The 26,396-nt window shown below is 37.2% G+C and overlaps 3 protein-coding genes across 7 annotated transcripts in view; 2 read left to right on the forward strand and 1 right to left on the reverse strand.

Annotated features, from left to right (window-relative positions):
* LOC129762811 (zinc finger protein 771-like) overlaps window positions 1-11,021 on the forward strand; it is a 51,109-nt gene extending 40,088 nt beyond the window's left edge. The window contains exons 1-12 of one of the 4 annotated variants that reach the window (XM_055761351.1): window positions 2,632-2,886; window positions 3,171-3,724; window positions 3,777-3,860; window positions 3,915-3,998; window positions 4,051-4,134; window positions 4,191-4,274; window positions 4,330-4,413; window positions 4,468-4,551; window positions 4,607-4,690; window positions 4,746-4,879; window positions 10,436-10,635; window positions 10,772-11,021. In XM_055761351.1, the coding sequence (XP_055617326.1) occupies window positions 2,840-2,886; window positions 3,171-3,724; window positions 3,777-3,860; window positions 3,915-3,998; window positions 4,051-4,134; window positions 4,191-4,274; window positions 4,330-4,413; window positions 4,468-4,551; window positions 4,607-4,690; window positions 4,746-4,879; window positions 10,436-10,579 (1,467 nt within the window). In that variant the 5' untranslated portion in view covers window positions 2,632-2,839 and the 3' untranslated portion in view covers window positions 10,580-10,635; window positions 10,772-11,021. Of the gene's footprint in view, window positions 1-2,631; window positions 2,887-3,159; window positions 3,725-3,776; window positions 3,861-3,914; window positions 3,999-4,050; window positions 4,135-4,190; window positions 4,275-4,329; window positions 4,414-4,467; window positions 4,552-4,606; window positions 4,691-4,745; window positions 4,880-8,629; window positions 9,276-10,435; window positions 10,636-10,771 lie in introns of those variants that run through there. The other 3 variants (XM_055761352.1, XM_055761354.1, XM_055761353.1) reach the window with 3 other exon arrangements.
* An 807-nt stretch (window positions 11,022-11,828) lies between these two features.
* LOC129762814 (uncharacterized) lies at window positions 11,829-23,952 on the forward strand. 2 transcript variants are annotated; one of them, XM_055761358.1, is made up of 4 exons: window positions 11,829-12,677; window positions 12,737-23,372; window positions 23,517-23,598; window positions 23,670-23,952. In XM_055761358.1, exon 2 carries the CDS (start codon window positions 12,784-12,786, stop codon window positions 13,729-13,731), a length of 948 nt encoding a protein of 315 aa, XP_055617333.1. In that variant the 5' UTR covers window positions 11,829-12,677; window positions 12,737-12,783; the 3' UTR covers window positions 13,732-23,372; window positions 23,517-23,598; window positions 23,670-23,952. The 2 variants fall into 2 exon arrangements, with proteins under 2 accessions (XP_055617333.1, XP_055617334.1); XM_055761359.1 differs by lacking the exon at window positions 11,829-12,677 and having other exon boundaries at window positions 12,725-23,372.
* Window positions 17,081-19,778, reverse strand: LOC129762808 (dipeptidyl peptidase 3). The gene is made up of 5 exons (XM_055761346.1): window positions 19,657-19,778; window positions 19,416-19,548; window positions 19,189-19,341; window positions 18,190-19,084; window positions 17,081-18,130 (listed from the first exon to the last, which is right to left on the reverse strand). The coding sequence occupies exons 2-5, from the start codon at window positions 19,533-19,535 to the stop codon at window positions 17,133-17,135; spliced, it is 2,166 nt and encodes a 721-aa protein (XP_055617321.1). The 5' UTR covers window positions 19,536-19,548; window positions 19,657-19,778; the 3' UTR covers window positions 17,081-17,132.
* Window positions 23,953-26,396: the final 2,444 nt, after the last annotated feature.

The following is a 26,396-nucleotide window of genomic DNA, read 5'->3' on the forward strand; positions in this document are numbered from 1 at the left end:
ATGGGGAAGAATAATCTTCAGAAGCTATCCTGTTAATTGCGATTGATTGAAAAATCACAAAACAAAATGTATTTGGTCACAGTGTTCCATGGATAGAAAACATTAAAATAAACTCTTTCACATAAATGTATTTTTAAATTCCCAGAGGAACTGGTTGATGATTTTCAGTAACGATTAGATATTTCCACATTTTCCGCAATACTGGAAGCCCACCAGTGGTTTATGCTAACTCGATAACCATCTGTTAATAGCACTTGATTGAAACATATTTGGTCACAGTGTTACATGGATATAAAACATTCAAATAAACTCTTTCACATGAATGTATTTTTAAATTCCCAGAGGAACTGGCAGATTATTTTCCGGATCTTTCTCGATGCTGAATGGCATCCAAACGGAAAGAATTTCGCGCGTGTATGTGTGTGTGTGTGTGTGTGTAGCGGCTACCGCGAGATCTTCCCGGGGAACCGTTTGTAGCATCACTCTCCTGATGGATTCATGTCTGGCCTAAGGTTCACAAACAGGCTCTTGGTGACACCGTTCATCAGCGCTTTCATGATAAACGAAGAGCTTCACCACAACAGCGACAACATGCTTCAATCGCTGTTCAATTAGAACTGAGTGGATTTCCGAGCGGCGCTCGCTTATATACCGATTGGTGATTTCAATAGCCTGTTTTGAAAGCAATTTTAAGACTATTGAAACAAGTTTTTGGATCAAACAAGTATACAACGCGTAGACATTTTATCTTTCGAATGAAGTGTTTATCATACCATTTCGTTCAGTTGTTTAGGAGCTATTAACGCTCAAAATCTCGGTCTCCGGCGTAACGCTTTCGTTTTCGAAACTTTGATTTTACACCCCGGTATAGAAATGAAAGACGTAGTCCTACGTCAAAAGTTTTCGGTATTTGAACATTAATACCTTTTCAATTATTTTTATGGATTTTCTTTCCAAATACACGAATTAATAGTAAATATCCTCAGCATTTTTTTGTATGCTCTACATTACGATTTTGCAGTTCATATGATGCTCAAATTGATGAAAATTGAAAGAAAGAAATCCTTACTTTCCCATACATTTTGTCTACGCTACCGCAGCAAACAGCTAATCATCACAAGCAATCACAGGAACGGGCGAAACGTAGGGACAAGGAGAAGACGAGTGGGGAACGCAAAGATTATGTGAAGAGTATGTATAAAGGCGGTCGCTACAACGGGGACTATATCACTATATAATGAAAGCGGTGGTTGTGCTTCGAGATGAAAAATAGAAGGTAGGAAGATTCACTAGTTTTGCTAGTGTTAAACTTTTATTGTATTAGTAGCCAGGAAGATAGGAAGTTCACATACCAGGCATAACTGTCAGTTACTCAAATGGTACAAAATTGAATGTTTAACGAATAACGTTGAAACAGGATATACAGAAAATAATTACATATTTCCAAAAAATATTTTTCCCATAACATTCATCATTTAAAAAATAAACAGAACATGTCAAGAACCAAAATGTTTAATTTTTTTATTTCATATATCAGAATTAGTATTCTAATTTTTACTATGTTTGAATTTTAGAACATCTTCATGGTAGTTTGTCTCTTGTCAGCAATTGTAATTACTTTTTTTCACAATTAGCGTGCTGAACACTTCATTCGTCTAGGACTACTACTAGGACGGAAGCGGAAAACTTTTCGTCTCAATCTAGGTCATATGGAGTCTATTGAATTTATTTTTCAAGTGTATTTTACACGAAAAAAAACTTGCTACTTTTTTCTCATGCGCTGTAAAATGTTTTCCGTCAAAGAAACAAACGATTTCGTAACTCTGACTTTGTTCATTTACGTTTCTGGTCGATGTAACGAGAAGTAAAGTTAGATTGAAATGAAGTTTAGAACACCTCAACAATACTGAAATTTCAGTTTCTGCTAAAATTTCAGTTGGGCCCCTATGATTTTGAACGCTAGCATTGATTTAAGAAAAAAAATCCAATTTGTTCATTTCATCTGCTCATTTTTAATAACAACACTTTTCCTATGTAATGGACTATTATAAGAAAAGTAACATACACAAACAAAATCTGTGACGTCACAGATTTAAAAATCTTCTAACTTTTCATTTTCCATCTCGGTTGTGCTTAGCCTCATTCTATTGCCGCACGCCTAGTGATGTCTAAATTTTTCATTTATTCGATTTTCGTTTAATCTTTTTTCAATATTTCAATATTCGATTCATTCGAATAATTGTCTTTCAATATTCGATTACTCGAACAAATATTTATTTCTTGAAATAACCACGTTTCGCGTTGTCATTCTGGTCGCGTGGTCTACCGGGTTGTCGATGTTAGATGGTTGGATAACAAATGTTGGACAAAAAAATATATAGCCTAAAAATGCATTAACCTTGAGAAAGATTCCTTCTTTCATTAATCGCGATTACAGTGACAATTATTCGATGTGTTCATATTTTGATTTCAAATTATTCGATACAAAATTAATCGATTATAACTTCAGATATTCGATTGTTTGAATTAATCGATCGATTAACCGACGTCTCTGTCAACAGTATCAAGCAAATTTTGTGAGCGAAAACATACTGGAAAACGGATTTATATCAACAAAATTCACAAAATTTTCGAACAAAACACTGATTCTGCACGATGTTTTTATATGTATGAGTAATTTTCGTGTATGATACAAAAAATCTGGCACACCTGTTGTATATGTCGAGCCACGTTGGCTTAAAACAAGAGAATGAAAATAAATACAAAATAGCTTGTTTTGTTTGCTTCTGAAATATAAAGTTTTTGCAATTGAATTTGGGCTTCGAATTCATTTGAATAAATGAAATTCCACTGGAGGAGTGAAATGGCGTTAATTAGCAACAACCTGTAAGTTTATTGGGTAAATATTTATAAGAAACCCGCACAATTGCAAGCTGAGAATAACTCACAAATAGGGTGACATGATCTACGAGTATTCTAGCCTCAGGAATTCTAAATCTGTTGATATATATTAGGGTGCGTTTCCGTATGGATGAAATTGGAAGAAAACACATATTCAAAACTATTTGGACAGGTGGGATAGATAATTAATTTCGTCCTTACATCTATCGAGAATTATCGACAGGCAATTGCTTAATACACTAATGCTTGACCACATATCATTTCAACAGCGAGCGATGTAGCTTTTGTTCTGATATATGCGATGAGGAATTTCGTCATACGCTGGTCACACCTCACCATGAAGAGCAAAAGCTAAAGACTATGCTGCAGAAACTGGGCAGTTTCACACCCCAGTTGAGCAGTTATCTCACGTGTGACAAATGCCGTCAACATCTCATAATTTCCCACAACATTCCCGAGAACTGTTTCCAAAGTTTCCCAAGCGCTGGCGACATCAGCATCAAAATGGAACCAGAATTAATGATTGACGATCACGAGCTGCTGGATAACGATCAAATTGTTGAGACAGACCCAACGGTGGACTTAGGGCCAACTCAACAGAGAGTCAAAACACAAATCGAGGGAGAAGAAGGAGAGATGTTCTTCATTAGCGAAATAGACCAGGAAGACGACAATATATCACTGACTGCTAGGACAAATACACAAAGGAAAAGTGATTTGAATGTTTTACAGAAGAAAGTTCCATCAACTTCAGTCCGTCATAAATGTAAGGGAGGCTTCGCCGACGAAAGGTCGACGAAAGGCCCCACACGATTACACTCGGGTGAGAATGTGGTTTCATTTTCTGTAAACATTGACTGATAACCTATTTCAAGGAAAGGATCCGCTTAAATGTGAAAAATGTGAAAAAACATTTCGCTCAAAATTGGGACTCAAATTGCACGTTCGAACTCATACGGGTTGGTTAAAATGTTCTATTTAATAAACATTTCAGCATGATCATTCTTTCGTAGGTGAACGTCCTTATTCTTGTTCCTATTGTCCAAAAGCGTTCATGGACACTTCAGGCCTCCGAGCGCACATTCGAACCCATACAGGTTGAGTAAAAAACTATTCAATGAACCTTTCAGCAGAACCATTTATTTGCAGGTGAACGTCCCTATGCTTGCCAACATTGTCCGAAAGCGTTTAAGAACCATTCAGCGCTGCAAGTGCACATTCGAACCCATACAGGTAACTAGAGAATGTTTCGCTATAACGCACATTTTTGCAGAGTCATTCTTTTTCAGGTGAACGTTCCTATTCGTGCCCACACTGCCCGAAGGCATTCAGGCTTTCAACAACGCTCAAAATACACATTCTGACTCATACGGGTTGGTAATGTTTTTTTTTCAATAATGAACCATTAAGCAGGGTTATTTTTTGCAGATGAACGTCCCTACACTTGTCCACATTGTCCGAAAGCGTTTAGGAGTCATTCGGCGATCCAAACGCACATTCGATCACATACGGGTTGAGTATGAATATCTTTTCAATGAGCCATTCAACAAAATCATTTCTTTGCAGGTGAACGCCCGTATGTTTGCCCACATTGTCCGAAAGCGTTGAAGAGTCATTCAGCACTCCAAGCGCACATTCGAACTCATACGGGTTGGTAGAATAATATTACTAGCAAGAAACATTGATCAGAGTGATTCCTTTGCAGATGAGCGCCCTCATTCTTGTTCATATTGTGCGAAATCTTTCAGCCTACGTGCAACGCTCGAAGAGCACATTCGAATTCATACGGGTTGGTAAAAATGAATGACTACAATGATTTATTCAACAGGATAATTCATTCGCAGGTGAACGTCCCTATTTGTGTTCACATTGTTCCAAAACGTTTGCGCAATCTTCAAATCTAAGAAGACACCTGAAATCACACGGTAAAGATGCAGGTGGTTTAGGGCAGGAATCATCGGTGACCGTAGAGAAAGAGGTAACTGGATGCTGAAAAATCCATGTGTCGTTGATTGAAGATTAAAAAACATGATACTATGGACTAATAAATAGAATTAATATTCGCAAAAAAAAACATACTAGAAAAAATTGGATCAAATAGCACGTTTTCAATAATCACGGTGTTGGACGACGTGTGGTCAAATTCATATAGAGCAATTCCACATCAAATCAGCCGGCTGCTGACCCGACTTTCTCCGATTTTGTTTTAAAACTTGGTACATACTTATAATGGAAGCTTCCCAAAAACACAATTTTCATTATCAAATGACCAATTTAAATTACGGCTGATTTTTGAAAAGGGCGTAATCGAGATTAAAGATCATTCTTTCAAAAAATCGTAACTCAAAATCCAGATGTCTGATTAATATGATGTTCGACAAAGTTGTTGGAGAATCAATGAATTATTTAGGAAAAATAACAGTTCAAATGCACTGTTGAAAAATCTTACTCAAAAATTTCAATTCATTATAAAAAACTTTTATATCTTAAAACTAGGATTGGGCGATCTCGGATCGATATTTTAAAGATTGATCTTTTCGTCTTCGATTTCCGATTTTTTGGATCGATTCTTTGTACTCCAAAAAATCGCGAAATCGATCTTTTCTTTTCGATCTTTTTTATTGTAGAGATTTTTTCTTTATAAATTGGGTTTTCAGTGAACATTGACTTCAATCTCACCAAAACCACCTGACAAATTTCATAAATATTGGATCCCTTTCAAGGTTGTCAAACTAGTGGTCGTAAATTTAGGAAAAACAATTTTGTTAGGCTTATTACAAAACAAGTGGTCACAAATTAGATTTACACCATCACATTCTCTAGGCTGACAGTGGAAACTGTGGGGAAATTGGATGGTTACATCAGGCCCAGCTGAAGTCAGCCAGAACTGGGACTATTACCGAGATTTCGACTGAATGCCAGACGTATGGCACGGTTGGACTACATGGGATTATTGTCAGTCGACTTCTGGATAAATATCTGTTGTTGAGTTTCTAATAACAATTTCCAATTAATTTAGTTAATTAAATAATTCCATGATGGTACAAGATGAATGCCATGGAAAATACAATTTTTCTGGGCTATCAAGTTTTTTTTTTGACCTTCATGCTGAAAATCAAAATAATATGCCTTTGGTGTTTGAATAGAAATATGAACTGTTTATCGTATGTTTAAAGAAAAAATAACACTTATAGAGCGAGTAAACAAATTGGAAAAAATGCATTCGATCCTTCAAAGATCGATTCTTTGGTACCGATTCAATCAATGAATCGATCCCTGCGCCGTATAGAAAGTCGATCCGTCAATATCGATCTTTTTCTAAAGATTGCCCAATCCTGCTGTGCTGTGGTAAATTCACCAAAATGGAGATATGAGTTTTTGAAAATATATGAAATTTCAATACTTTGTAAAATCGTAACAATTTTAGAAAAGTAATATGAAAAATGAAATGTACATACGATTCAACATAAAAACCTACATATCACGTTTTGTTCTGGCACCAACCGTTCTCAAGATATAATCATTTTTTTTATAGTGAAAACGACATCAGTTAAATTTCTATACGATGTCGGAACATTTATTTGTTGTTATTTTATTTATTGTTATTTCCATTGAAATTTCTTTCACATATCATTTATATTTGCAAAAAGCAATAGATACAAAAGAATAATATTTTTCGACTTTCATTTATTTCAACTATGATTATTTATATACAGGAAATATTTCAGGTTTTTCTTTGGAATTAGAATATATCTTAGCTGTTATCTTGTCACCAGAAATAGGTATAAACAAATGATATTTATGAGTACCAGGAATTGATTTCGTTTTCTTAGAAAATCTGTTCAAATTTTTTCTGCGAATTAACAGAATATTTCGCACCCTTCATCTTCTTATTATTCATCTTTTTCTTCTACATCATCATATTCTTCTCCTTCTTTTTCCTAATTAAAAGGTTTTAAATGTTTCAGTTAATTCATCTCGATATCGCACTCACACTTTTCTTCTATTATCATCGGTTCCGCAGGATAATGGACCCATTTTGGATTCTATTATCAACGTAACATGGACATGTAAGGCTATCACATTTTTCACGGAGCTTATCACTCAAGTTTGTTAAGGAGATCGCCGCCATCTTTTTGTAGCCAGCTGAAGATCCAATACTCTATAGCGTAAGTTTGTTGGGAATGCAGACTGTGGTCAAAGTCGTGAAAATATTTCTGGAATATTTTCACCAGCCCAGATGACTGTGAAAGCTTTCTGCTGCATTGAAGGATAGGTTCCGTCTGCTTTTGTTATACCTTTCGAAGCAAAAAATACAAATCGAGGCACGTTGAAGTTATCTCTTTTCTCGAGGACAGCGCCTAGGCTTACTGGCAATTGTGTTCCAAACAGATTCGCTAACCATGATCATCGTTGCCCTGTAGCCTATGAAAAATTCTATCAGAAAAGTATTGACCATGCAAATTAATGAACAATGAAACAAAATTGATTTATATCAACCAACCATCTAAAATCATGCAGATTCTACGAGCTCTGAAATCACATAACGAATATATTCCACTTTCGTGTAATTTCTACGCGAAGGGCATTTGTTTTAAATGAACGCTTTCAAGGACAAGGTTTGTTCGGTTTATACGGCTAACCTGAACGACATCTAACACTTTCATGTGAAAAGACCGATGCGGTCATAACCGTTGCATTATACGCCAAGTGCGGAACATTGGCGGGAGTCCTAGCGATGTTTCCATGGTTCACATCGGTTGCAGACGATACGTGTCTCTATTCTTTATCGATGCTCTTTCGTTGTAAAACTTTGACTAATCACTAGCTCTTGCCTCGTGTTTCACATAAACAATTGGAGTAGTATTCGACTTGGTTCCGAAATGGTGTAGCTTTCACTTCAGCTTAACTCGTATCTCTCGAATGACCACATAGTTTGTAAGTTCATAGGAATTCATTCGATTTTCGAGACTTTTAACGCAAAGGCTCTCATGTTTATCTGTTGCAGAACTTACTTCCCTTCACGATCTAGGAAATCGCATCTGACAACTTGCGTTCGCATCTTTCGAATAAACTGGTAGAATGGTTTATCCACCGTTTGTTTTATCGAGAGGACACTTTGAGCTCAACACGTTCAATGTTTCAATACCTCATTTGCCGTAAGGATAAATACTAGTTTTCATATCAAGAATAGTTATTATTCAAACTCAAGACTAGTTAGAATGATCTTAATCTCTCCTCATACTCTCCACGTAAATCATATGCATCAACTGACTCGTTGATCGTTTCTAGTGTCCACTGTTTTCAGAATCCATCATCAGTACCAAGATTAAAAAAAATCGGAGAGGCTCGGGTCAAAATTTACTGTTGGCTGATTTGGCGTGGAATTGCTCTATAGGTATGTACTTCTGATTGGGAGTATTGAAGACGATTTAGTTGCACCACAGTTTTAATCCTTCTTCTGCGCCATCTCAGTGAGTTTGATTCTCAAAATTCGTTGATTTACTGTTGGAAATGTGGAAATCTTAAGGCTGATTTAGACGATGCCAGTCAGCGCTCTAGTTGAAGTATCCAGTGAATAGAGAACAGACACTCTGTTCAAGTTAGAGGCCAATTACTTGTTCGATACAGGTAAAAGTAACTTGAACAGAGTGTCTGTTCTCTGTTCACTGGATACTTCAACTAGAGCGCTGACTGGCATCGTCTAAATCAGCCTTTACTCCCATAGAAGGCTTACTGATGGCAGTTCAGTTGGCATCACGTCGACGCTGGGAGAACGGAAGGGAGCTGTACGTCAGACTGTATGTCAGTAAGCCAGTAAGTCACTGTGATAATTAGTAAGCAACACATGTTATAGAGTCCCGCAATAAATTATTTTTGATTTGTTATTTTAATTTACGTATCGCGTATTTCTTTCGGTCTATCCGAAACAGCCACCTCTTAAATCGCGGAATGGACATCCATCTTCAATTAAATGCGGGGTCTGATATCAGCGTAGTATCGAAGCTAAAAAGATGTAAGAAAATATCAGACGGAGGTCACTTGAGCATCCTGAATCTCTTATCCGCTGGACCAGCCTTAGAGATGAACAGTGATTGGATGGAACCTAGGACTAATTATGACATTCCATACAGAGTGATCCAATTTTCTCGTTCAGTATGGGATGTTCGTAATGGTAATTAGGTGGTCCTAATGTTCGTAATGGTTCAATCCTGTTCTATAACGATGGGTCGAAAATGCCGAGTATTAAATTACTCAACAATTGCTGAGTCTTAATAAGAAAGACTTCAGCACATTCACTGGTCTTATAACAGGACACTGTCCGATTAAATACCATCTCAAAAACATGGGTCTAGTGCAAGCTGATATTTGTCGCTTTGGCAATGTCGAAAGCGAAACCTCGAAACATTTGCTTTGCAATTGCGGTGCTTTAACAAGACGCGGACTTCAACACCTTGATAAGGCTATTCTGGAGCCCAAGGAAGTTTGGTCTGTGTCGCCGTTCAGGACTATAAATTTCATCAAACAGATTGTTCCCGATTGGCACCTATCTCGCTATACCTTTCAGCCAACTTCTTCATCAGTAAGCAGTAGATAATAATATAAAATATAGTAGAAAAAATAGAGCATACCACATTAGTTCAAAATAGTATTCAAAATAATGGACGCAGTGGTTCACACCCAACAAGGGGAGAAAACCTACGATACATCGGACAAAACTACTATAGTAAAAATAACAAAACGAGACGGCACCGTTTATATTAGCAAACCAAATTTGATTATAAATATATATGGGAGGAGTACAGAAATTAGTCCGAAAATTTGTGGAACGACTTGTAGGTGATTCTCGTGTCGTATACACGAAGGTGAATTATAAAATATATTGTTTATATAAAAGCACATTAAAACACGTTGTTCAGTGAAGAGACGACTGAACTCTCAGAGTTTAAAGTCTCTTCAATTCAAAACCTGAACCTGAACCTTGTTCAGTGAATACATATCTAAATTTTACAAGAAATAAACAGATCTTACTAAACTATCATAAACTTGCAGTGAAACCTGCTCTTTTAAAGGAAATTAATTCAGTGCAACCGCAAAGGGCTCAAACAGGAAAATGATTGGAAAACTAAAAAATAATCATTAGAAAAGTGTGCAAAATACATAATCTAGGTTAAATGTAGAATTAGAGGCGAATCCCTGTATATGGTAAAATGGCATCCCTGGTAAGACCCCATCTGGCATCATTTCCATTCAGCTAGTGATGTCTAAATTTTTCATTTATTCGATTATCGATAAATCGTTTTTCAATATTTCAATATTCGATTCATTCGAATAGTTGTCTTTCAATATTCGATTAATCGAGCAAATATTTATTTCTTGTAATAATCACGTATCACGTTGTCATTCTGGTCGCGTGGTCTATCGGGTTGTCGATTCCTTCTTTCATTAATCGCGATTACAGTGACAATTCTTCGATGTATTCATATTTTGATTTTAAATTATTCGATACAAAATTACTCGATTATAATTTCAGATATTCATTATTAGAATAAATCGAACGATTAACCGACGTCTCTACGCACGCCAAGCAGTGAAGACGCGGATTGCAGATCGCAGATTGAGCACACGATGTCGAAGCATTCTTCGTGACCGACTGGACAACATCGTTACTGAATGAGCTGGACGACGATGGATCGAGTGGCCGGAGGAGTGGAGTGGAGGAGTAATTGAAAGGTAAAGTTTTCTCCAAGGGCCATTTCATTATCTAGCCTTAAATATATTAAGGATAGAGAATGAAATAAGGCTAGAAGGCTAGAGACGAATGAACATATGGGAATTGATTTTTCCGAATTTTCCAACTTTCCTTTAGAGTTATGGCTCAAATCGGGCCATTCCTTCTTCGGGTTTTGCGCTTGGTGGTTCTGGAAAGAACATGTTCATAAAAAGTGAATAGTAAACTAATTCATTTTCCAGGTAGGTAGATAGGTAAGTATTCACGCAGGAGAAGAAAATGAAACAATATATTTAAAAATATATTTAACAAAAGCTGTTCCCTTTGTACAGTCCTACGTCACTTCGGTTATGTCCCCGACATTACCCACCCGTCTTTTTTTTATCCCATTTATTTATTTATTAGGCTCATTAGCATTTTAGCTGTAACAAAGCCAGGTTTTAATCGTGTACATGTACATATGTTTATGTTTCTATAAATTGTAAATTACACAGTAGTAGTAGCCATTTCAGCGTTAGGTTTTCTGTGACATTAAATTATAGTAAATTACACAGCAGTAACCATTTAGGCGTATTAGGGTATTCTCTCTGTTCTTTCATTGCTCAGCAGACTGGGCAGCGGAGACAGTTAATATTGATCATTGTTGGTTTATTTATAGGACAGCAGCCCGATTTTTCTTGCAGAGCATAGCAGTTGCATATGGATGATTCGATCTTTGTTCCACCGTGGATCGATCTCCATCGCTGATGATGGTTGCGTGGACGTAGTTATTCTATACCAACACAAAGATGGTCAATTGAGGACCCTGAGTTTGAACTCACGATCGATCGCTTGGTAAGCGAACGCGTAACCAAGTGGCTACGATCTAAGACAAGACCAGACAACTGGCTTCTTACTCTTCTTCGTCGTCCAAAAACGAAGCCATGACATGAAGATGCCAGAGCTGCCAAATATTATAAAATATCGGATTTTTCAAATTTCTATTTTAATGAATCGTAACATTTGGTTGGTGCGAATTCAATGATTATTGCATATTTTCAAATAGACAATCTCAAAAATATGCTTTAAAAGGATAAAATAAGTCTTTTAAATACCCATATCTATAATATAATCGTTTCCAAAACAAATTTGGGATTTTTTTTTAGCAAATAAATCTAATCTGACAACCGTTACAGCGTTATGCAGATTCTCATTGTCTGAACCAAAACATTCTATCTTATTATATGAGCAGGAATACAACCAAAACAACGTTAGGAAGCCATTTTATTCATACAAAACGCAATTCAAAAATAAAAATGAAGTGTAAAGCCTTAAATTGTGAGCGAAGGACGGATACTCATCCTGAGTATAAATTTTATCGGTTCCCTCAAGACAAAAATATTCGGAAAGAATGGATTCGATTTTGCGTGAACAGTGAATTAGAAGTTCCATTCTTTGAAATCAAATCAAGCACAAGAATATGTAGCGTAAGTATTAAAAACTAATTCTAAAACATATCCTAATACTAGTATATATACAGGCTCATTTTGTTGATGGGAAATACAATGAAAATGGAGTTACGAAAATTCCGACCTTAGCTGCATCCGCGAATGAGGAATGGGAAGAGATACAAAGTATTGAGAACAATTATGATTTGGTTGACGTATATGAAGGAGATAAACAACTACAGGAAGAAATATTTCGTTTGAAACATCAAATTTCCAAGCTGAAAAGGTAGTGTGTCAAAAAATATGTTATTTTCTAATATTTTATATTGATGTAACCGTTAATAGAATTGTAAAACAATGGAAGAAAAAATGCGGATATCTGACCTCGAGAATTCGTGGAAAACAACCCTTGAAGAAGCTTTTCAGAGATGATCTAATTAAGCTATTAACAGGAGAGGTTAAAAAAGTGAAACGTTGGTCCAATGAAACGATTACGGAAAATTTACAAATTCGGTTTGCATGTCAAGGTGGATACGACAAGCTTATTCAAAAAGGCTTCCCGTTCCCATCCACGAGGACTCTACTACGCCAAATTGAAGGAGTTCGTTTCAGTCCTGGTATGTAATTATAATCATATGTCTCATCGCATGTTAATATATGAAATGATATTTTGTAGGTATTCTTGAAGATATATTCGAGCTGCTACAACATAAAGTCTCCACAATGTCGGTTGAAGAAAAGGACTGCGGATTGGTTCTAGACGAAATGAGCATAGACGAGGCAAATGAGTTTTGCCAAAATACGAAGCAGTTTGTTGGAACAACAACGCTTCCTATGTCCCAAACTTTAGCCTGTAAAGCTTTGGTATTCATGCTAGTTGGAATCGCAGCGCGCTGGAAACAGGTGGTTGCTTTCGAGTACACCGGCAACTCTATACAAAAAGAGTTTTTGAAGAATGCTGTATTGTCTGCAGTTTCAAGAGCAGTGGGAATCAGTTTGCGTGTCCATTTTATAACAACAGATTCCGGGTCCGAAAACCAGCGCATGTGGAAGGATTTGGGGATCGATATTCGTCGCAAAAATGAGACATTAAATGCTGCGATACCTCATCCAAACGCTGAGAACAGAATGCTAGAGATCATACCCGATCCCGTACACGTATTTAAAAATACAGTACATGGCTGGTTGAACAATGTCTACCTGAAAGTTCCGGATTGGTATGTTCGTGAAAAAAAGCTAACATCCAATATTGTTCATCGAGACCATTTAACCACAATCGTGAACTCCGAAATAAACAACACGTTGCGGCTTTGTCACAGACTAACGGCCTCGGATGTGTGCTTTGACAACAGAACATCTTCAATAGATAAAATGAAAGTATGCAACGCAACAAAATATTGCAACAGGACGGTGGCTGCAGCATTGAAGTTTCATGCGGAAATACGAGAATTACCGGAGCTTCTTACTACCGCATGCTTCATAGAAGACTTTGCTCGATGGTTCGAGCTTATCAATAATAGGGCAGAAGAAAAAGTATTTTGTTTGAATGATCCTATGAAATATGACGAGGATATCGCTCATCTGAAGACCATGGTGCGGTTAATGTATGATCTCCAAGTAGGACACGGACATTGGAAACCATGGCAAACAATTCCTTCACATTTCCTCTAAACTAAGTATCGTAATATCAATTAAATTCATTTTTTTTCTAAATTCAATACAAACCCAACGTAATTTATTTTTATTGGCAACACTGGAAAAATCGACTTTGTTTACAAAATTTATCGAAATCGACCAATCAGAAATCAGAACGACTGACAGAAATTTGGTCCGTATCTGACAGAAATTTGGTCCGTAAAAGACCCCCTATTGTCTGATCTTATCTTAGGCTACGATGACCCACAAGAGTGCTTGTTGTTTCCACGCCATCTTTGATCGAACTGACAGTACCCGAGCTAAAAGAAACGAGCAACCCGTTTCTAGGGAGCCCAGAGAGCAATTCTTTTGGTGAGAAAAAAACGCTCTTTACTATTTTACAGAAAGGTATTGAAATCATTCTCATTTTTCTATTGAACTCCCGTTAATTCAACGCATTTCAATGTCGATCAGTGATTCTAGTAAATATCTTCCATCAATAGGAGAAGCAAGTAAACTAAATATTAGGCTGTCAAAAAAGTCCTGCGGTATTTTTTTTTAATTTTCATTTGTTCATAAAATTAGTTACAATCATCTGTTTTAAGTCAAATATGCGCCGTTTTGTTCGATGACTTGTTCCCAATGAGATGCCAACTTCATAATACTCCTGTTATAGAAGCTCGCTTCCTTATTGGCAAAAAAAACTCGGATAGCCAATTTTCACAGGCCTCTTTTGTGGCTAACTTCTGACTACCTAGCTCGTTCGCCATGGACAAAAACAGGTGGTATTCACTTGGTGCAATGTCCGGACTATACGGCGGATGCAAAAGAAGCTCCCATCCGAGCTCCCGGAGCTTCTGGCGCGTCACCAAAGAAGTGTGTGGCCTGGCGTTGTCCTGATGGAAGACAATGCGGCCTCTGTTTATCAAATATGGCCTCTTCTTCATGAGTGCTACCTTCAAGCGGTCCAGTTGTTGGCAGTACAGGTCCGAATTGAGCGTTTGGCCATAGGGAAGCAGCTCATAATAGATTATTCCTTGACAATCCCACCAAACACACAGCAGAACTTTCCTGGCCGTTAATGAGGGCTTGGCCACCGTCTGAGCCGCTTCAGCGGGCTTCGACAACGACCGTTTGCGCTTCACGTTGTCCTAAGTGACCCACTTTTCATCGCCAGTCACCATCCGCTTCAGAAACGGGTCGATTTTGTTGCGATTCAGCAGCGATTCACATGCGTCGATACGGTCAAAGATGTTTTTTTGCGTAACCGTGTGTGGCATCCATACATCGAGCTTCTTTGTGAATCCAAGCTTCTTCAAATGGTTAATAACGGTTTGATGACTTATCCCCAGCTCCTGGCTAATGCTACGGCTGCTACTATGCCGGTCTTTCTCGGCTAATTCAGCGATTTTGTCGCAATTTTCGACGACAGGCCTTCCGGAGCGTGGCGCATCTTCGACGACCTCTACACCAGAACGAAAACGTTGAAACCATCGTTGTGCGGTGGAAATGGAAGCTGTATCGGGTCCACAAACTGCACAAATTGTATTGGCAGCTTGAGATGCATTTTTGCCTTTGTCATAGTAGTACTGTAAAATATGTCGGATTTTCTCTTTATTTTGCTCCATATTTGCGACACTATAACTCACGAACGTCTTATCCAAACAAAACACTGTCAAGGACTATATTATAGCGCGCAAAAATACCTTTCCAACAAGCTATAGTATGACTCGATACAATGAATACAACTAGAACTACGCACTTACAACGACACCTCGCGGAAATACCGCAGGACTTTTTTGACAGTCTAATATTACTATCTTACTCAACGGGTACAGACCAAAAATTCCGAAATTTCAGCAATCTGGCGAACAACTACTGTGGGGTACATTTTGGTTCCTCTACGGGCAACGATGAACGGCACCAATGCTATCGATGTCACTCGTATGTACATAACTGCACAGATATTCTCTGTTCCTGCTTTGATGATGATGACCCACCTCATACCCCTACAAAGGTTTGAACTGACCGATTTATCTAATAGATAATATTTATGTTTAACCAAATTAAGATATCAGTATTATAAAACAAAAATCAAAGCGAACTGACTCTGTTGCAGGCATGAATTTCTATCAATCGAACATTATGAATAGGCAAAAACTTTAAAAGAAAAACAATGGTCCTATCCGTATCGACATTATCTAAATGATAATCCCAACTTCAGACCCAAAGTTTTTCTAATGCATGTCAAGAACATTTCCAACCCGAGAAGATCCTTGACAGATTGGAAATCGAACCCAACATCTAAAAGTGTCTACTTAGAACATGATAGAGATCTGCCACATTCAGGAATACTCGATAAAACCATCCTATAAAAAGAGAGTTTACGACAATTCTGAATGAACTATCCCCATTCCAGCTTCCACTTCAGACCCTCATAAAAATTTCATTATGTATCAGTGTTCTGTCAGTGTTCCCTTAACAGAGTCCAGGCTCACTAAACGCTTTGAAACATCACATTGATTACATTGTCATTTTTTGTACATGCAAACTGAATGATATCCAATGACATATAGGTACGTAATAGTTGCAAAATAGAATAAACTTTTGTTTTATGAACTTGTTACGTTATGTCCTAGCGGAAACATGCTTAACACGTTGAATGCCAGCCACCGGTGACTGACACTGAGTCACTCCCATACAAATGAAACACAAATTTCTGCATAACTCATGAGCGAATCAAGCAAATGGAACCAAATTTGGCATGTGAAGGTTTAAGGGAGCAATAAAAGTTGCTATGGTGGCTCGAGACCCCTCCCCCCTCACTAAGGGGTGGCTGCCAAACAAATGAAACGCAAATTTCTACATAAGCCGAGAACTAATCAAGCAAAGAGGTAAGGGTAAAACTCGAGGAAGGAATCGGCCGATTTCAGATGTCATCATTCTATTATATTTTCTGTATCAAACATGTATTCCATGTAAGGGAGAAACATGTTTTTTTTGCAAGTGATTGAAAAATCTTGAACGAGAATTGGGGCTGAAAATAATTTGATGTTATAATGACCAGTTCTAGTAGAAGTACTAGGAAATTTATAGAAAAAGGAATTTATAAAGGGTCAAAATTAATCAATGGACAGTTCTGCGACTGATCCTACGGACGTTTGCTTAGTATGAAAACGTGAATGTTTGAAAGTATTTATAACAAAAAAAACCATTTTGGTCGGACGAAGTTTGCAGGGTCAGCTAGCAAATTATAAATGTTTTTACATGATTTTGAACCTCTCGCTCCTAGGGGGACCATGTTGCCCCTATCTACGCTATTTGATCAAATTGGAATGACCGCGTTTCAGAAAAAAGTATATAAAAACGAGACGAAAAGCAGCAATTGATACTAAATACAAATTGATATTTATTTTTTAAATCGGTCAACGGATATTTTAGTACAAATCTTTGAAGTACTCTTTGTCCTGCTCGTGGATTCGCTCCAGCACTTCATCAATATCGGTGCTCGGGAAACGGTCCGTCCAGGATTTGATGTAGCCCTGGAAATTCGACTCGTACGTCTTGAGCTGCACGGCTCCCGTTCCATCCAGCTCTGTGTTCGACTGGACGAAAATCAACCGTGGCTTCTTGTGGAGCAGAACAATGTCACGCCACTTGGCCCACGGATATGGACCCTCCTCGTTGACCTCCGAGTAGTGGTTGTACATTTTGGTGGCACCAACGATATCTCCCGTGGACTTATAGAATTGCAACTTGAGGAGGAACTGCTTGATGGCTTCCTTCCCAACTGTTTCAATCTTGTTGCGGTCGAACTTGAGTAGCAGATTTTTCGAGGGCTCCGTTTCTTCCACACTAACCAAACCTTCGCCCGCTTCCAGCAGAACCTTCATTATAACGAAACGCGCCTGATAGTGAGCCTGCAGCCAAGATTTCTGGGATGGATTGTACAGTTCCATGGCGACCCCAACTCCACCCCAAACAAGCAGCAACCAGTTCACATAAATGATGTCGTCTATTTCCTTCTCGTTCGTGTGGCCGAAAATCTTCAAGATGTCTCGGTTCAAGCTCAAATACAGACCAACGGCCTCCGCCCGGCACTCTTCGTAGCTCGATCCCAACGATTTGAACTTCGAGTCGTAAGTCTCCCCGGGTTCATACCAGCTGGCGATCGGTTCCCCGTCCAGCGGGCTCTTTACTTTCTCCTTGTCAAAATTGAACTCACCCTTCTCGTTGACTCGCAGCAGCTTTCCACTTCCGTGTCCTAACAGCTCGTGAAGGCCAACTTGCACTTCGAAGGCGGATGCCTTATATTTTTTCAGCAGAGCTTGATCTTCCTCCGAGAGGAATGGGATCGTATCTGTTTTATTGGTGTTGGCGAGTACATTGCCTAGCGAGACGTTTTTGAAACCTTCGTCCTGGCGAATTTCATCATCTACAACGAGACAAAACAAATGAACCTCAACCGGATAGGAGAAGCTCCACTCAACTTACAGTTTGGAATGTTTATACCGCACGGGACACCCGAACCAGCGAATGTTAGAATATCAAGGGAGGTGAAATCCGGCTTCAGGTAGTTATCCTTCTCATAATCCTCACCCCATGGCAGCAGTTTAATCAGGTCTTCAGCGTTCTTCACCAGTGTTCCAAATTTGGCCGACATTTCCTTATTTACCATCGCGACAAACCCCTCGAATTCGCCTCGCTGTCCAACGGGATCGCGGTAGGTTTCGATAAATCCGATGTATGTCTCAATGACTGGTCCCTTATCTTTGATCCAATAGCGCGAACCCGTCTTGTGCTCGTCCAGGCTACCCTGCGTGAAGCTGAGAATATAGCTATCAATCATCTGCCTCTGGTTGTCATTCGCCGAGTGCTTGTTAGCCTCTCCCAGGTGTTCGGCCACCTTCTGCATCAGTTCCTTGTAATCCCCTCGAGTGATCTTAAAAATGCAATTCTTATACTCCACCGGAGTTTTAGTCAAATTGTCTTTGTCCCCTTCCTCGGATGACGCTAGCTTGATGTTGTAGACAATTTTACCATCCTCCAGTGTCTTGAATGTGCGACAGATGTACGCTTCGAATTTGTTCTCCTTCATCCACTCGCTTATCAGTTCGGTATCTTCGCGTGTCACATTGGACGAGAAATATGTGGTTACCCCCGCATCACAAAGGCCAAGTGTTTTGGTGCGTTCAGTCAGCAGAAAAATCGGAACCTTTGTTTTCTCCCACAAGCCCCCAACGATCGCTCCGTCCACTTTGAATGCTTTCGAGCATTTCACGATCAGTTCAAACTTATCGCACTCTAAATTAGGCACAATTTTGCTATCGCCCATGCCCTTGTAGTTTCCGGCATTGGCCAGAAAACCGCAAGCGTACACCAGAAAGGCCTACGGAAAGAAAATACCGAATCAACTTTCGTACGTGTCTGTCTCACGAGGAAATCGCAAACGACAGATAAGATATTAAGCAAATATCGCTAATGCAAACATACGGTGAAATCATCTTCGCTGACGCCCGCCTCCAATGCACCCTTTTTGAGGTCCTCCACCGGTTCGGCCAGAAAGATTCGATGTAGCAAGGAGAAAATCAGCGGCGATTCGGGACTGGATTGGACCAACGCAATAAGTCCCCCCGTCCAGGAAGCCTTTTTTTTTGGAAAACGAAAGATTTGATAATTTGAAATCCGAAAACAAACGCAATTCCATTATGGAAAATCACCTGGCTAAAATAATGCGCATACAGCTTTTCCTTCTCGGTGAGCGCCTTGAATGCGGTGGCACATTCCAACTCAACGATTGGTTGCGTGTTGGGCAAAATATGCTGGCTTTTGTCCGTCATTTTCTGCTTAACACTGAAAACGAATGCTGTTGATTACAGGTTCCAAACAAAAAAAAAACTTTCGAGGAATTATGTTTCGAAAAATAATCGGTAAATGCAACGTTTCGAACGATAAATATACTTTATACAAGCCGACTGACTGGCCTCAATAACGAACAAATGGAACCGAATGATGAGTTGACAGAAAAGACCGGCAGTTGGTGTTTGGCGTTTGTAGATATTCGCGTTGATGGCATTGACGGCTTGTCTTCCAATTAGTGAGGCGAAAAGCGTAAAGGCTTTTCATGTGGAATGAACAAACTTTCAATATGAAAACTATGAATGAAAACTAATGTTTCTGTATCAAATATGTGTTTTATATGATAGATTAACAGTTTTTTTTTGCGAATCTCTCAAAAACATTAAACAAAACTGTATTTCATGATGATTTTATATTATAATGAAGAATTTTGGTAAAAATATCGGAAAATGTATAGCCAAATGATTAAATAAGAGTCACAAATACGTATCTTAAACAATTTAATAACATGGTGTAAATATTTTCATTCAAATTTTAGCGTTTTTAAACAGGCTCTGTTCCTTCTAATCTGATAGAGATTGAATTTTCGAGTTTAGAATCCAAATTGTGCTCCCGAATTAGAAAGTCGCCACCAGACGTCGACACTGTACGTCTGTCATTGCGGATTGAGCTTCGTGTTCTGTGGGTGTGAAGCGGAAATGGGGAAATGTTAATGGATTATCATATCAACACATTTCAAAAATAAAAGCTATGAATGAAAATCAACTTTTAAATACTCAACAAGTAGTATATACCAGATATAAACATTTTCTGCAAGTGATAATAAAATCTTAAACAAAAAAGTATGTGACTATGATTGCATATAACACATAAATTTGATGACAAGTATTAGAAAAATCAAACAGAGAGAATTATAAGTTTCAGACAAAAGAACATGAAATGATTATTTTCATTCAGATTTCTACAATTGAAAATTGGCTTCAGTGGTGCTAATCTGATAGGAAGTTCCTTTGCTTCACACCAGGCCAAAACATAGATAGATGTCGACACTGTACCTTCGATATCAGAGGTTAGACCAAGATGGTGGAGTTAACAGGTGGCTCGTAATTTACACTATTTAGAAAAGACGTTTGAGGAATGGCAAGACAAAAAGTTTGGATTTGTTTATGTTATTACCTAAGACAAGACGTGACAACTGGCTTCTTACTCTTCTTTCTGCATTTTCGTCAACCAAGTGCTAGGAGCCGAGCCAAGCGAGATGTGAAGGTTGCCAAATGTTATAAAATTTCGGAAGATTATTTTCCCATAAGATAAACATGTGTTCTTCGTATCATGTATTATTTGAGCTGTACAATTTTTCATATTAATTATAAAATCGGGTGTCATATTTTAAACAGTTAGTATTTTCCTGTTATTTTGGTATCCAAAACGAATTTAAATTCAGAGAAAGCAAAAAACGTAGATTTGATAACAGGAGTATGATATGTTGAAATACATGAATTGAATGAAAATTAACTTCTCCGTATCGAATGAATGTTCAATGTGAATAGAAAACTTTGTTTTCTTCATATGGTAAAATAATCTCTTACAAAAATGGTATCTGAAGATAAATTTATTTTTTTAAGTGTATAGAAAATGGGTTAAGTTATGGTAAGAAAGACGTGCTTCATATAAATAAACAACGCCAAGTAAAAATTTTCATTCAGATTTTGACAAATTTAAAACTGCCTCCGGGCCGGCTAATCTGATGTGGTGAGAGTAATAAGCCTTGTTGAAAACTAATTTTGTTTCCAGGTGTCAACATTGTATAGTTGTCATCGAATGAAGTGTATCCTCATTTCGTTTTCACCGTGAAGTGTATACGGAAATAAGGCCTTATAATTCAACTCTGATATCGTTCAAAAACTAACAGAACTGTACAATGTCTCTCTTCGGGAACTGAACACAGGACGTAACAGAAACGAAAATATACAAAGAATCCATAATAGAAATTTTCGTTAAATTGAAATATGAATGCAGCTATTAGTCAATTTTGAATATATTTGGCAACACTGTGAAAATGTTGGAAATCCCATTTTAGTATATTTATCTTTGTCAACTGTTTTCCTCATCAACCAATCAGGAGTCGAGTTGCAAGTGGTCCGAGTTTGACAGAAAAAGTGGTCCGGAATCGGCCCCCTATTGTCATGTCTCGTCTCAGCATGTTACAAATTCTATAGTAATTTTCTACCCTACTAATCATTAGTACATGCTACAAAAGAAAAATGGTAGGCACAAATGTCAAACGAACTTCGATTTGTTGGTCCAACATATGTACAATATCAGTGAAAATGTTGCTTCTTATTTGTGAGAGATAATCAACAGGGATAATGACAATATTTTTGAGGATTATTTTTCAATTTAAAAGTTGTATTTGATTTCATCTAATTCTACATACTTAGAATACATTATAATTATAACATATAACTTAATAATAATATAAATCGGGTGTCATATTTTAAACAGTTAGTATTTTCCTGTTATTTTGGTATCCAAAACAAATTTAAATTCAGAGAAAGCAAAAAACGTAGATTTGATAACAGGAGTATGATATGTTGAAATACATGAATTGAATGAAAATTAACTTCTCCGTATCGAATGAATGTTCAATGTGAATAGAAAACTTTGTTTTCTTCATATGGTAAAATAATCTCTTACAAAAATGGTATCTGAAGATAAATTTATTTTTTTAAGTGTATAGAAAATGGGTTAAGTTATGGTAAGAAAGACGTGCTTCATATAAATAAACAACGCCAAGTAAAAATTTTCATTCAGATTTTGACAAATTTAAAACTGCCTCCGGGCCGGCTAATCTGATGTGGTGAGAGTAATAAGCCTTGTTGAAAACTAATTTTGTTTCCAGGTGTCAACATTGTATAGTTGTCATCGAATGAAGTGTATCCTCATTTCGTTTTCACCGTGAAGTGTATACGGAAATAAGGCCTTATAATTCAACTCTGACATCGTTCAAAAACTAACAGAACTGTACAATGTCTCTCTTCGGGAACTGAACACAGGACGTAACAGAAACGAAAATATACAAAGAATCCATAATAGAAATTTTCGTTAAATTGAAATATGAATGCAGCTATTAGTCAATTTTGAATATATTTGGCAACACTGTGAAAATGTTGGAAATCCCATTTTAGTATATTTATCTTTGTCAACTGTTTTCCTCATCAACCAATCAGGAGTCGAGTTGCAAGTGGTCCGAGTTTGACAGAAAAAGTGGTCCGGAATCGGCCCCCTATTGTCATGTCTCGTCTCAGAGTGTACCCAATATTGCTGCGGTTCACTGACATTTTGGTTCTATCAATTACTGTTGTTTACAACTCGGTCCGGTTATGCAGTCGAATAGTGGCTAACTTTAAACTCCATGTTAAATGTTAACACCTCCATGTGAAACCGAAATATGAAAATCGCTCATGCAGTTAGAATAAAGCAGTGCATTTTTCGAATTCAATCCTCGTAAATGATATGTTGATAAACAAATGACGCCATATTGATTTTGATTTTGGGTAGCCTACACTGGAGAAATAGTTTAGTAAATGCAGTTACCAAATCTTTAGTAGCCAAAACATTGGTAAAATATACAAAATTTTTGTAAATATTACCAAAATTCAGTAAAAGTGATGTCAGATTCATTGAACGTCCCTACCAGAGATTCGTATATTTTACTCCATACCATTAGTAATCTTGTTTTTTTTGTCATACCTAACATTTGTTATGTGCGCACTTTGCAATCGCCATTTTTCTTTGGGAAACGGAACGATTCGGTGGTAAGCCTTTTATTCTTATTATGTTTTACTGCATGTAAACATCTCCTTGGTCGAGACTTTCCGGGGAGAACCAAACGGATGTTTTAATAATAATGGCCTGATATTCGTCACTGATCATTTGGTATTTCTCTTCTCCAACTTCAGACTAAATGGACGGAGCGAGCGGCTGAATTTGAACCGCACAGTATACTATCAGGACAACTGTACTATCCAAAAGAAATCTCGGGTACAACATAAACATACATTTTTATTGCATATTTTACATCATTAAAATATGTGTATTTTTCTTCTTCATAGGGACATGGGAGAACAAAATACGGACGAAACCAGAGCGATGCAGTAGGAAGAGAAACGGAAACTTGTTGAAGTACTCGTGACTATGGAAAAGCGCATGAAATTGATGTGATTGAGGCTGCGTTTATAACTCTCCCCTTGTACACTGCTTATAATATAATTGCAACGAGATTTATTGACGTTATTATGTATTATGTTATTATTATTGACGATAATTATTGTAGAATTGTATTGTATATAGAATAAGTTATATGTTATAATTATAATGTATTCTAAGTATGTAGAATTAGATGAAATCAAATACAACTTTTAAATTGAAAAATAATCCTCAAAAATATTGTCATTATCCCTGTTGATTATCTCTCACAAATAAGAAGCAACATTTTCACTGATATTGTACATATGTTGGACCAACAAATCGAAGTTCGTTTGACATTTGTGCCTACCATTTTTCTTTTGTAGCATGTACTAATGATTAGTAGGGTAGAAAATTACTATAGAATTTGTAACATGCTGAGACGAGACATGACAATAGGGGGCCGATTCCGGACCACTTTTTCTGTCAAACTCGGACCACTTGCAACTCGACTCCTGATTGGTTGATGAGGAAAACAGTTGACAAAGATAAATATACTAAAATGGGATTTCCAACATTTTCACAGTGTTGCCAAATATATTCAAAATTGACTAATAGCTGCATTCATATTTCAATTTAACGAAAATTTCTATTATGGATTCTTTGTATATTTTCGTTTCTGTTACGTCCTGTGTTCAGTTCCCGAAGAGAGACATTGTACAGTTCTGTTAGTTTTTGAACGATATCAGAGTTGAATTATAAGGCCTTATTTCCGTATACACTTCACGGTGAAAACGAAATGAGGATACACTTCATTCGATGACAACTATACAATGTTGACACCTGGAAACAAAATTAGTTTTCAACAAGGCTTATTACTCTCACCACATCAGATTAGCCGGCCCGGAGGCAGTTTTAAATTTGTCAAAATCTGAATGAAAATTTTTACTTGGCGTTGTTTATTTATATGAAGCACGTCTTTCTTACCATAACTTAACCCATTTTCTATACACTTAAAAAAATAAATTTATCTTCAGATACCATTTTTGTAAGAGATTATTTTACCATATGAAGAAAACAAAGTTTTCTATTCACATTGAACATTCATTCGATACGGAGAAGTTAATTTTCATTCAATTCATGTATTTCAACATATCATACTCCTGTTATCAAATCTACGTTTTTTGCTTTCTCTGAATTTAAATTCGTTTTGGATACCAAAATAACAGGAAAATACTAACTGTTTAAAATATGACACCCGATTTTATAATTAATATGAAAAATTGTACAGCTCAAATAATACATGATACGAAGAACACATGTTTTATATGTTTTAAACAAATCCAAACTTTTCGTCTTGCCATTCCTCAAACGTCTTTTCTAAATAGTGTAAATTACGAGCCACCTGTTAACTCCACCATCTTGGTCGTACCCCTGTTCGATATCGCAAACGCTAATCGCCAAAAAGTAAAAGGGGTTACATCCCGTACGATATGACGCGTTTACATTAGGCCGTCTACACACTAGGCAACCTAAGTTGGAAAGCAACTTAACGAATATGTCAAAAAAGTTTAGAGCATGCCCAGCAAACATTAAATCGTATAATTTTGCACGTGCCAAGTCTCACAAGAAATTCGAATAAATCATAATCGCATATAATATCAATGAAAGTATGTATCGTGTATATTTGAAATCGCATAAAATGTAAAAACTCGATTTTATATACCATTATCAAATGTGTACCCAGCAAACATTAAATCGCATAACAAGCGTATATATAACATCATATGCCCTAAAATTTGGTTGGCATATAATGCGCCTAACTGGCATATGCATGCAAAAGTGGAGGCCATATACATACATGGCAAATGCTTACCGAATTTGTTTGGATGAATATGCAACTTTGACCGGCTATAATAGCGACTTTTGCCATACTCATATACGATTTATTACAGGCATAGGAAAAAAACAAATGGCGCAAAATATTTTCGTGAAATGTTTATTATAGCCTCACGAATCGCCATTTTTTTATATGAGTATTTATGTTTGTAGAAATAATAATTGTTTGATTGACTTGTGTTGGGAGTGGAATATGAATGTTTGAAATGGCACAGATTGATGTTTGGTGAAAACTGCTCCGATGTGGGTTCGAACTCCGGTCGTCTAGATTATCATCCACCAGCTATCTCGCGCGGCTATCTGAAATTTAATTCAACAGCGGTTAATACTTTCGAGTGCATCAGCATTTCATTGACATTTCAATATGATGTAATATGTTCTTTATTAGGATCTAATATGATTCACTGTTTCATGATTTTCTTCAGCATGCAACACGATTCACTACAGTACTGAATCAATTTAAATTATACGCTTATACGACACACAAACTGCATCAGCGTAATATACGCATATGATGCGGCTTAAATATATTTCACGACAATGTGCATCATAAAATTGATGTTTATTATACCGAATTGCGACTTAATTTGATAATGGTATTTAAAATCGAGTTTTTACATTTAATGCGATTTCAAATATACACGATACATACTTTGATTGATATTATATGCGATTATGATTCATTCGGATTTCTCGTAAGACTTGGCACGTGCAAAATTATACGATTTAATGTTTGCTGGGTAATCAAATGGGAG

The sequence above is a fragment of the Toxorhynchites rutilus genome, chromosome 1, assembly GCF_029784135.1.
Source record: "Toxorhynchites rutilus septentrionalis strain SRP chromosome 1, ASM2978413v1, whole genome shotgun sequence".
Classification (NCBI taxonomy): Eukaryota; Metazoa; Arthropoda; class Insecta; order Diptera; family Culicidae; genus Toxorhynchites; species Toxorhynchites rutilus.

Coding starts and splice junctions, on each gene's coding strand:
- LOC129762814 (XM_055761358.1), top strand. CDS start 12,784: ATGTCGGTTGAAGAAAAGGACTGCGGATTGGTTCTAGACGAAATGAGC.
- LOC129762808 (XM_055761346.1), bottom strand. CDS start 19,535: ATGACGGACAAAAGCCAGCATATTTTGCCCAACACGCAACCAATCGTT. Junction 19,342..19,415: donor ATGCGCATTATTTTAGCCAG/GTGATTTTCCAT, acceptor CCAAAAAAAAAG/GCTTCCTGGACGGGGGGACT. Junction 18,131..18,189: donor CGGTATAAACATTCCAAACT/GTAAGTTGAGTG, acceptor GTCTCGTTGTAG/ATGATGAAATTCGCCAGGAC.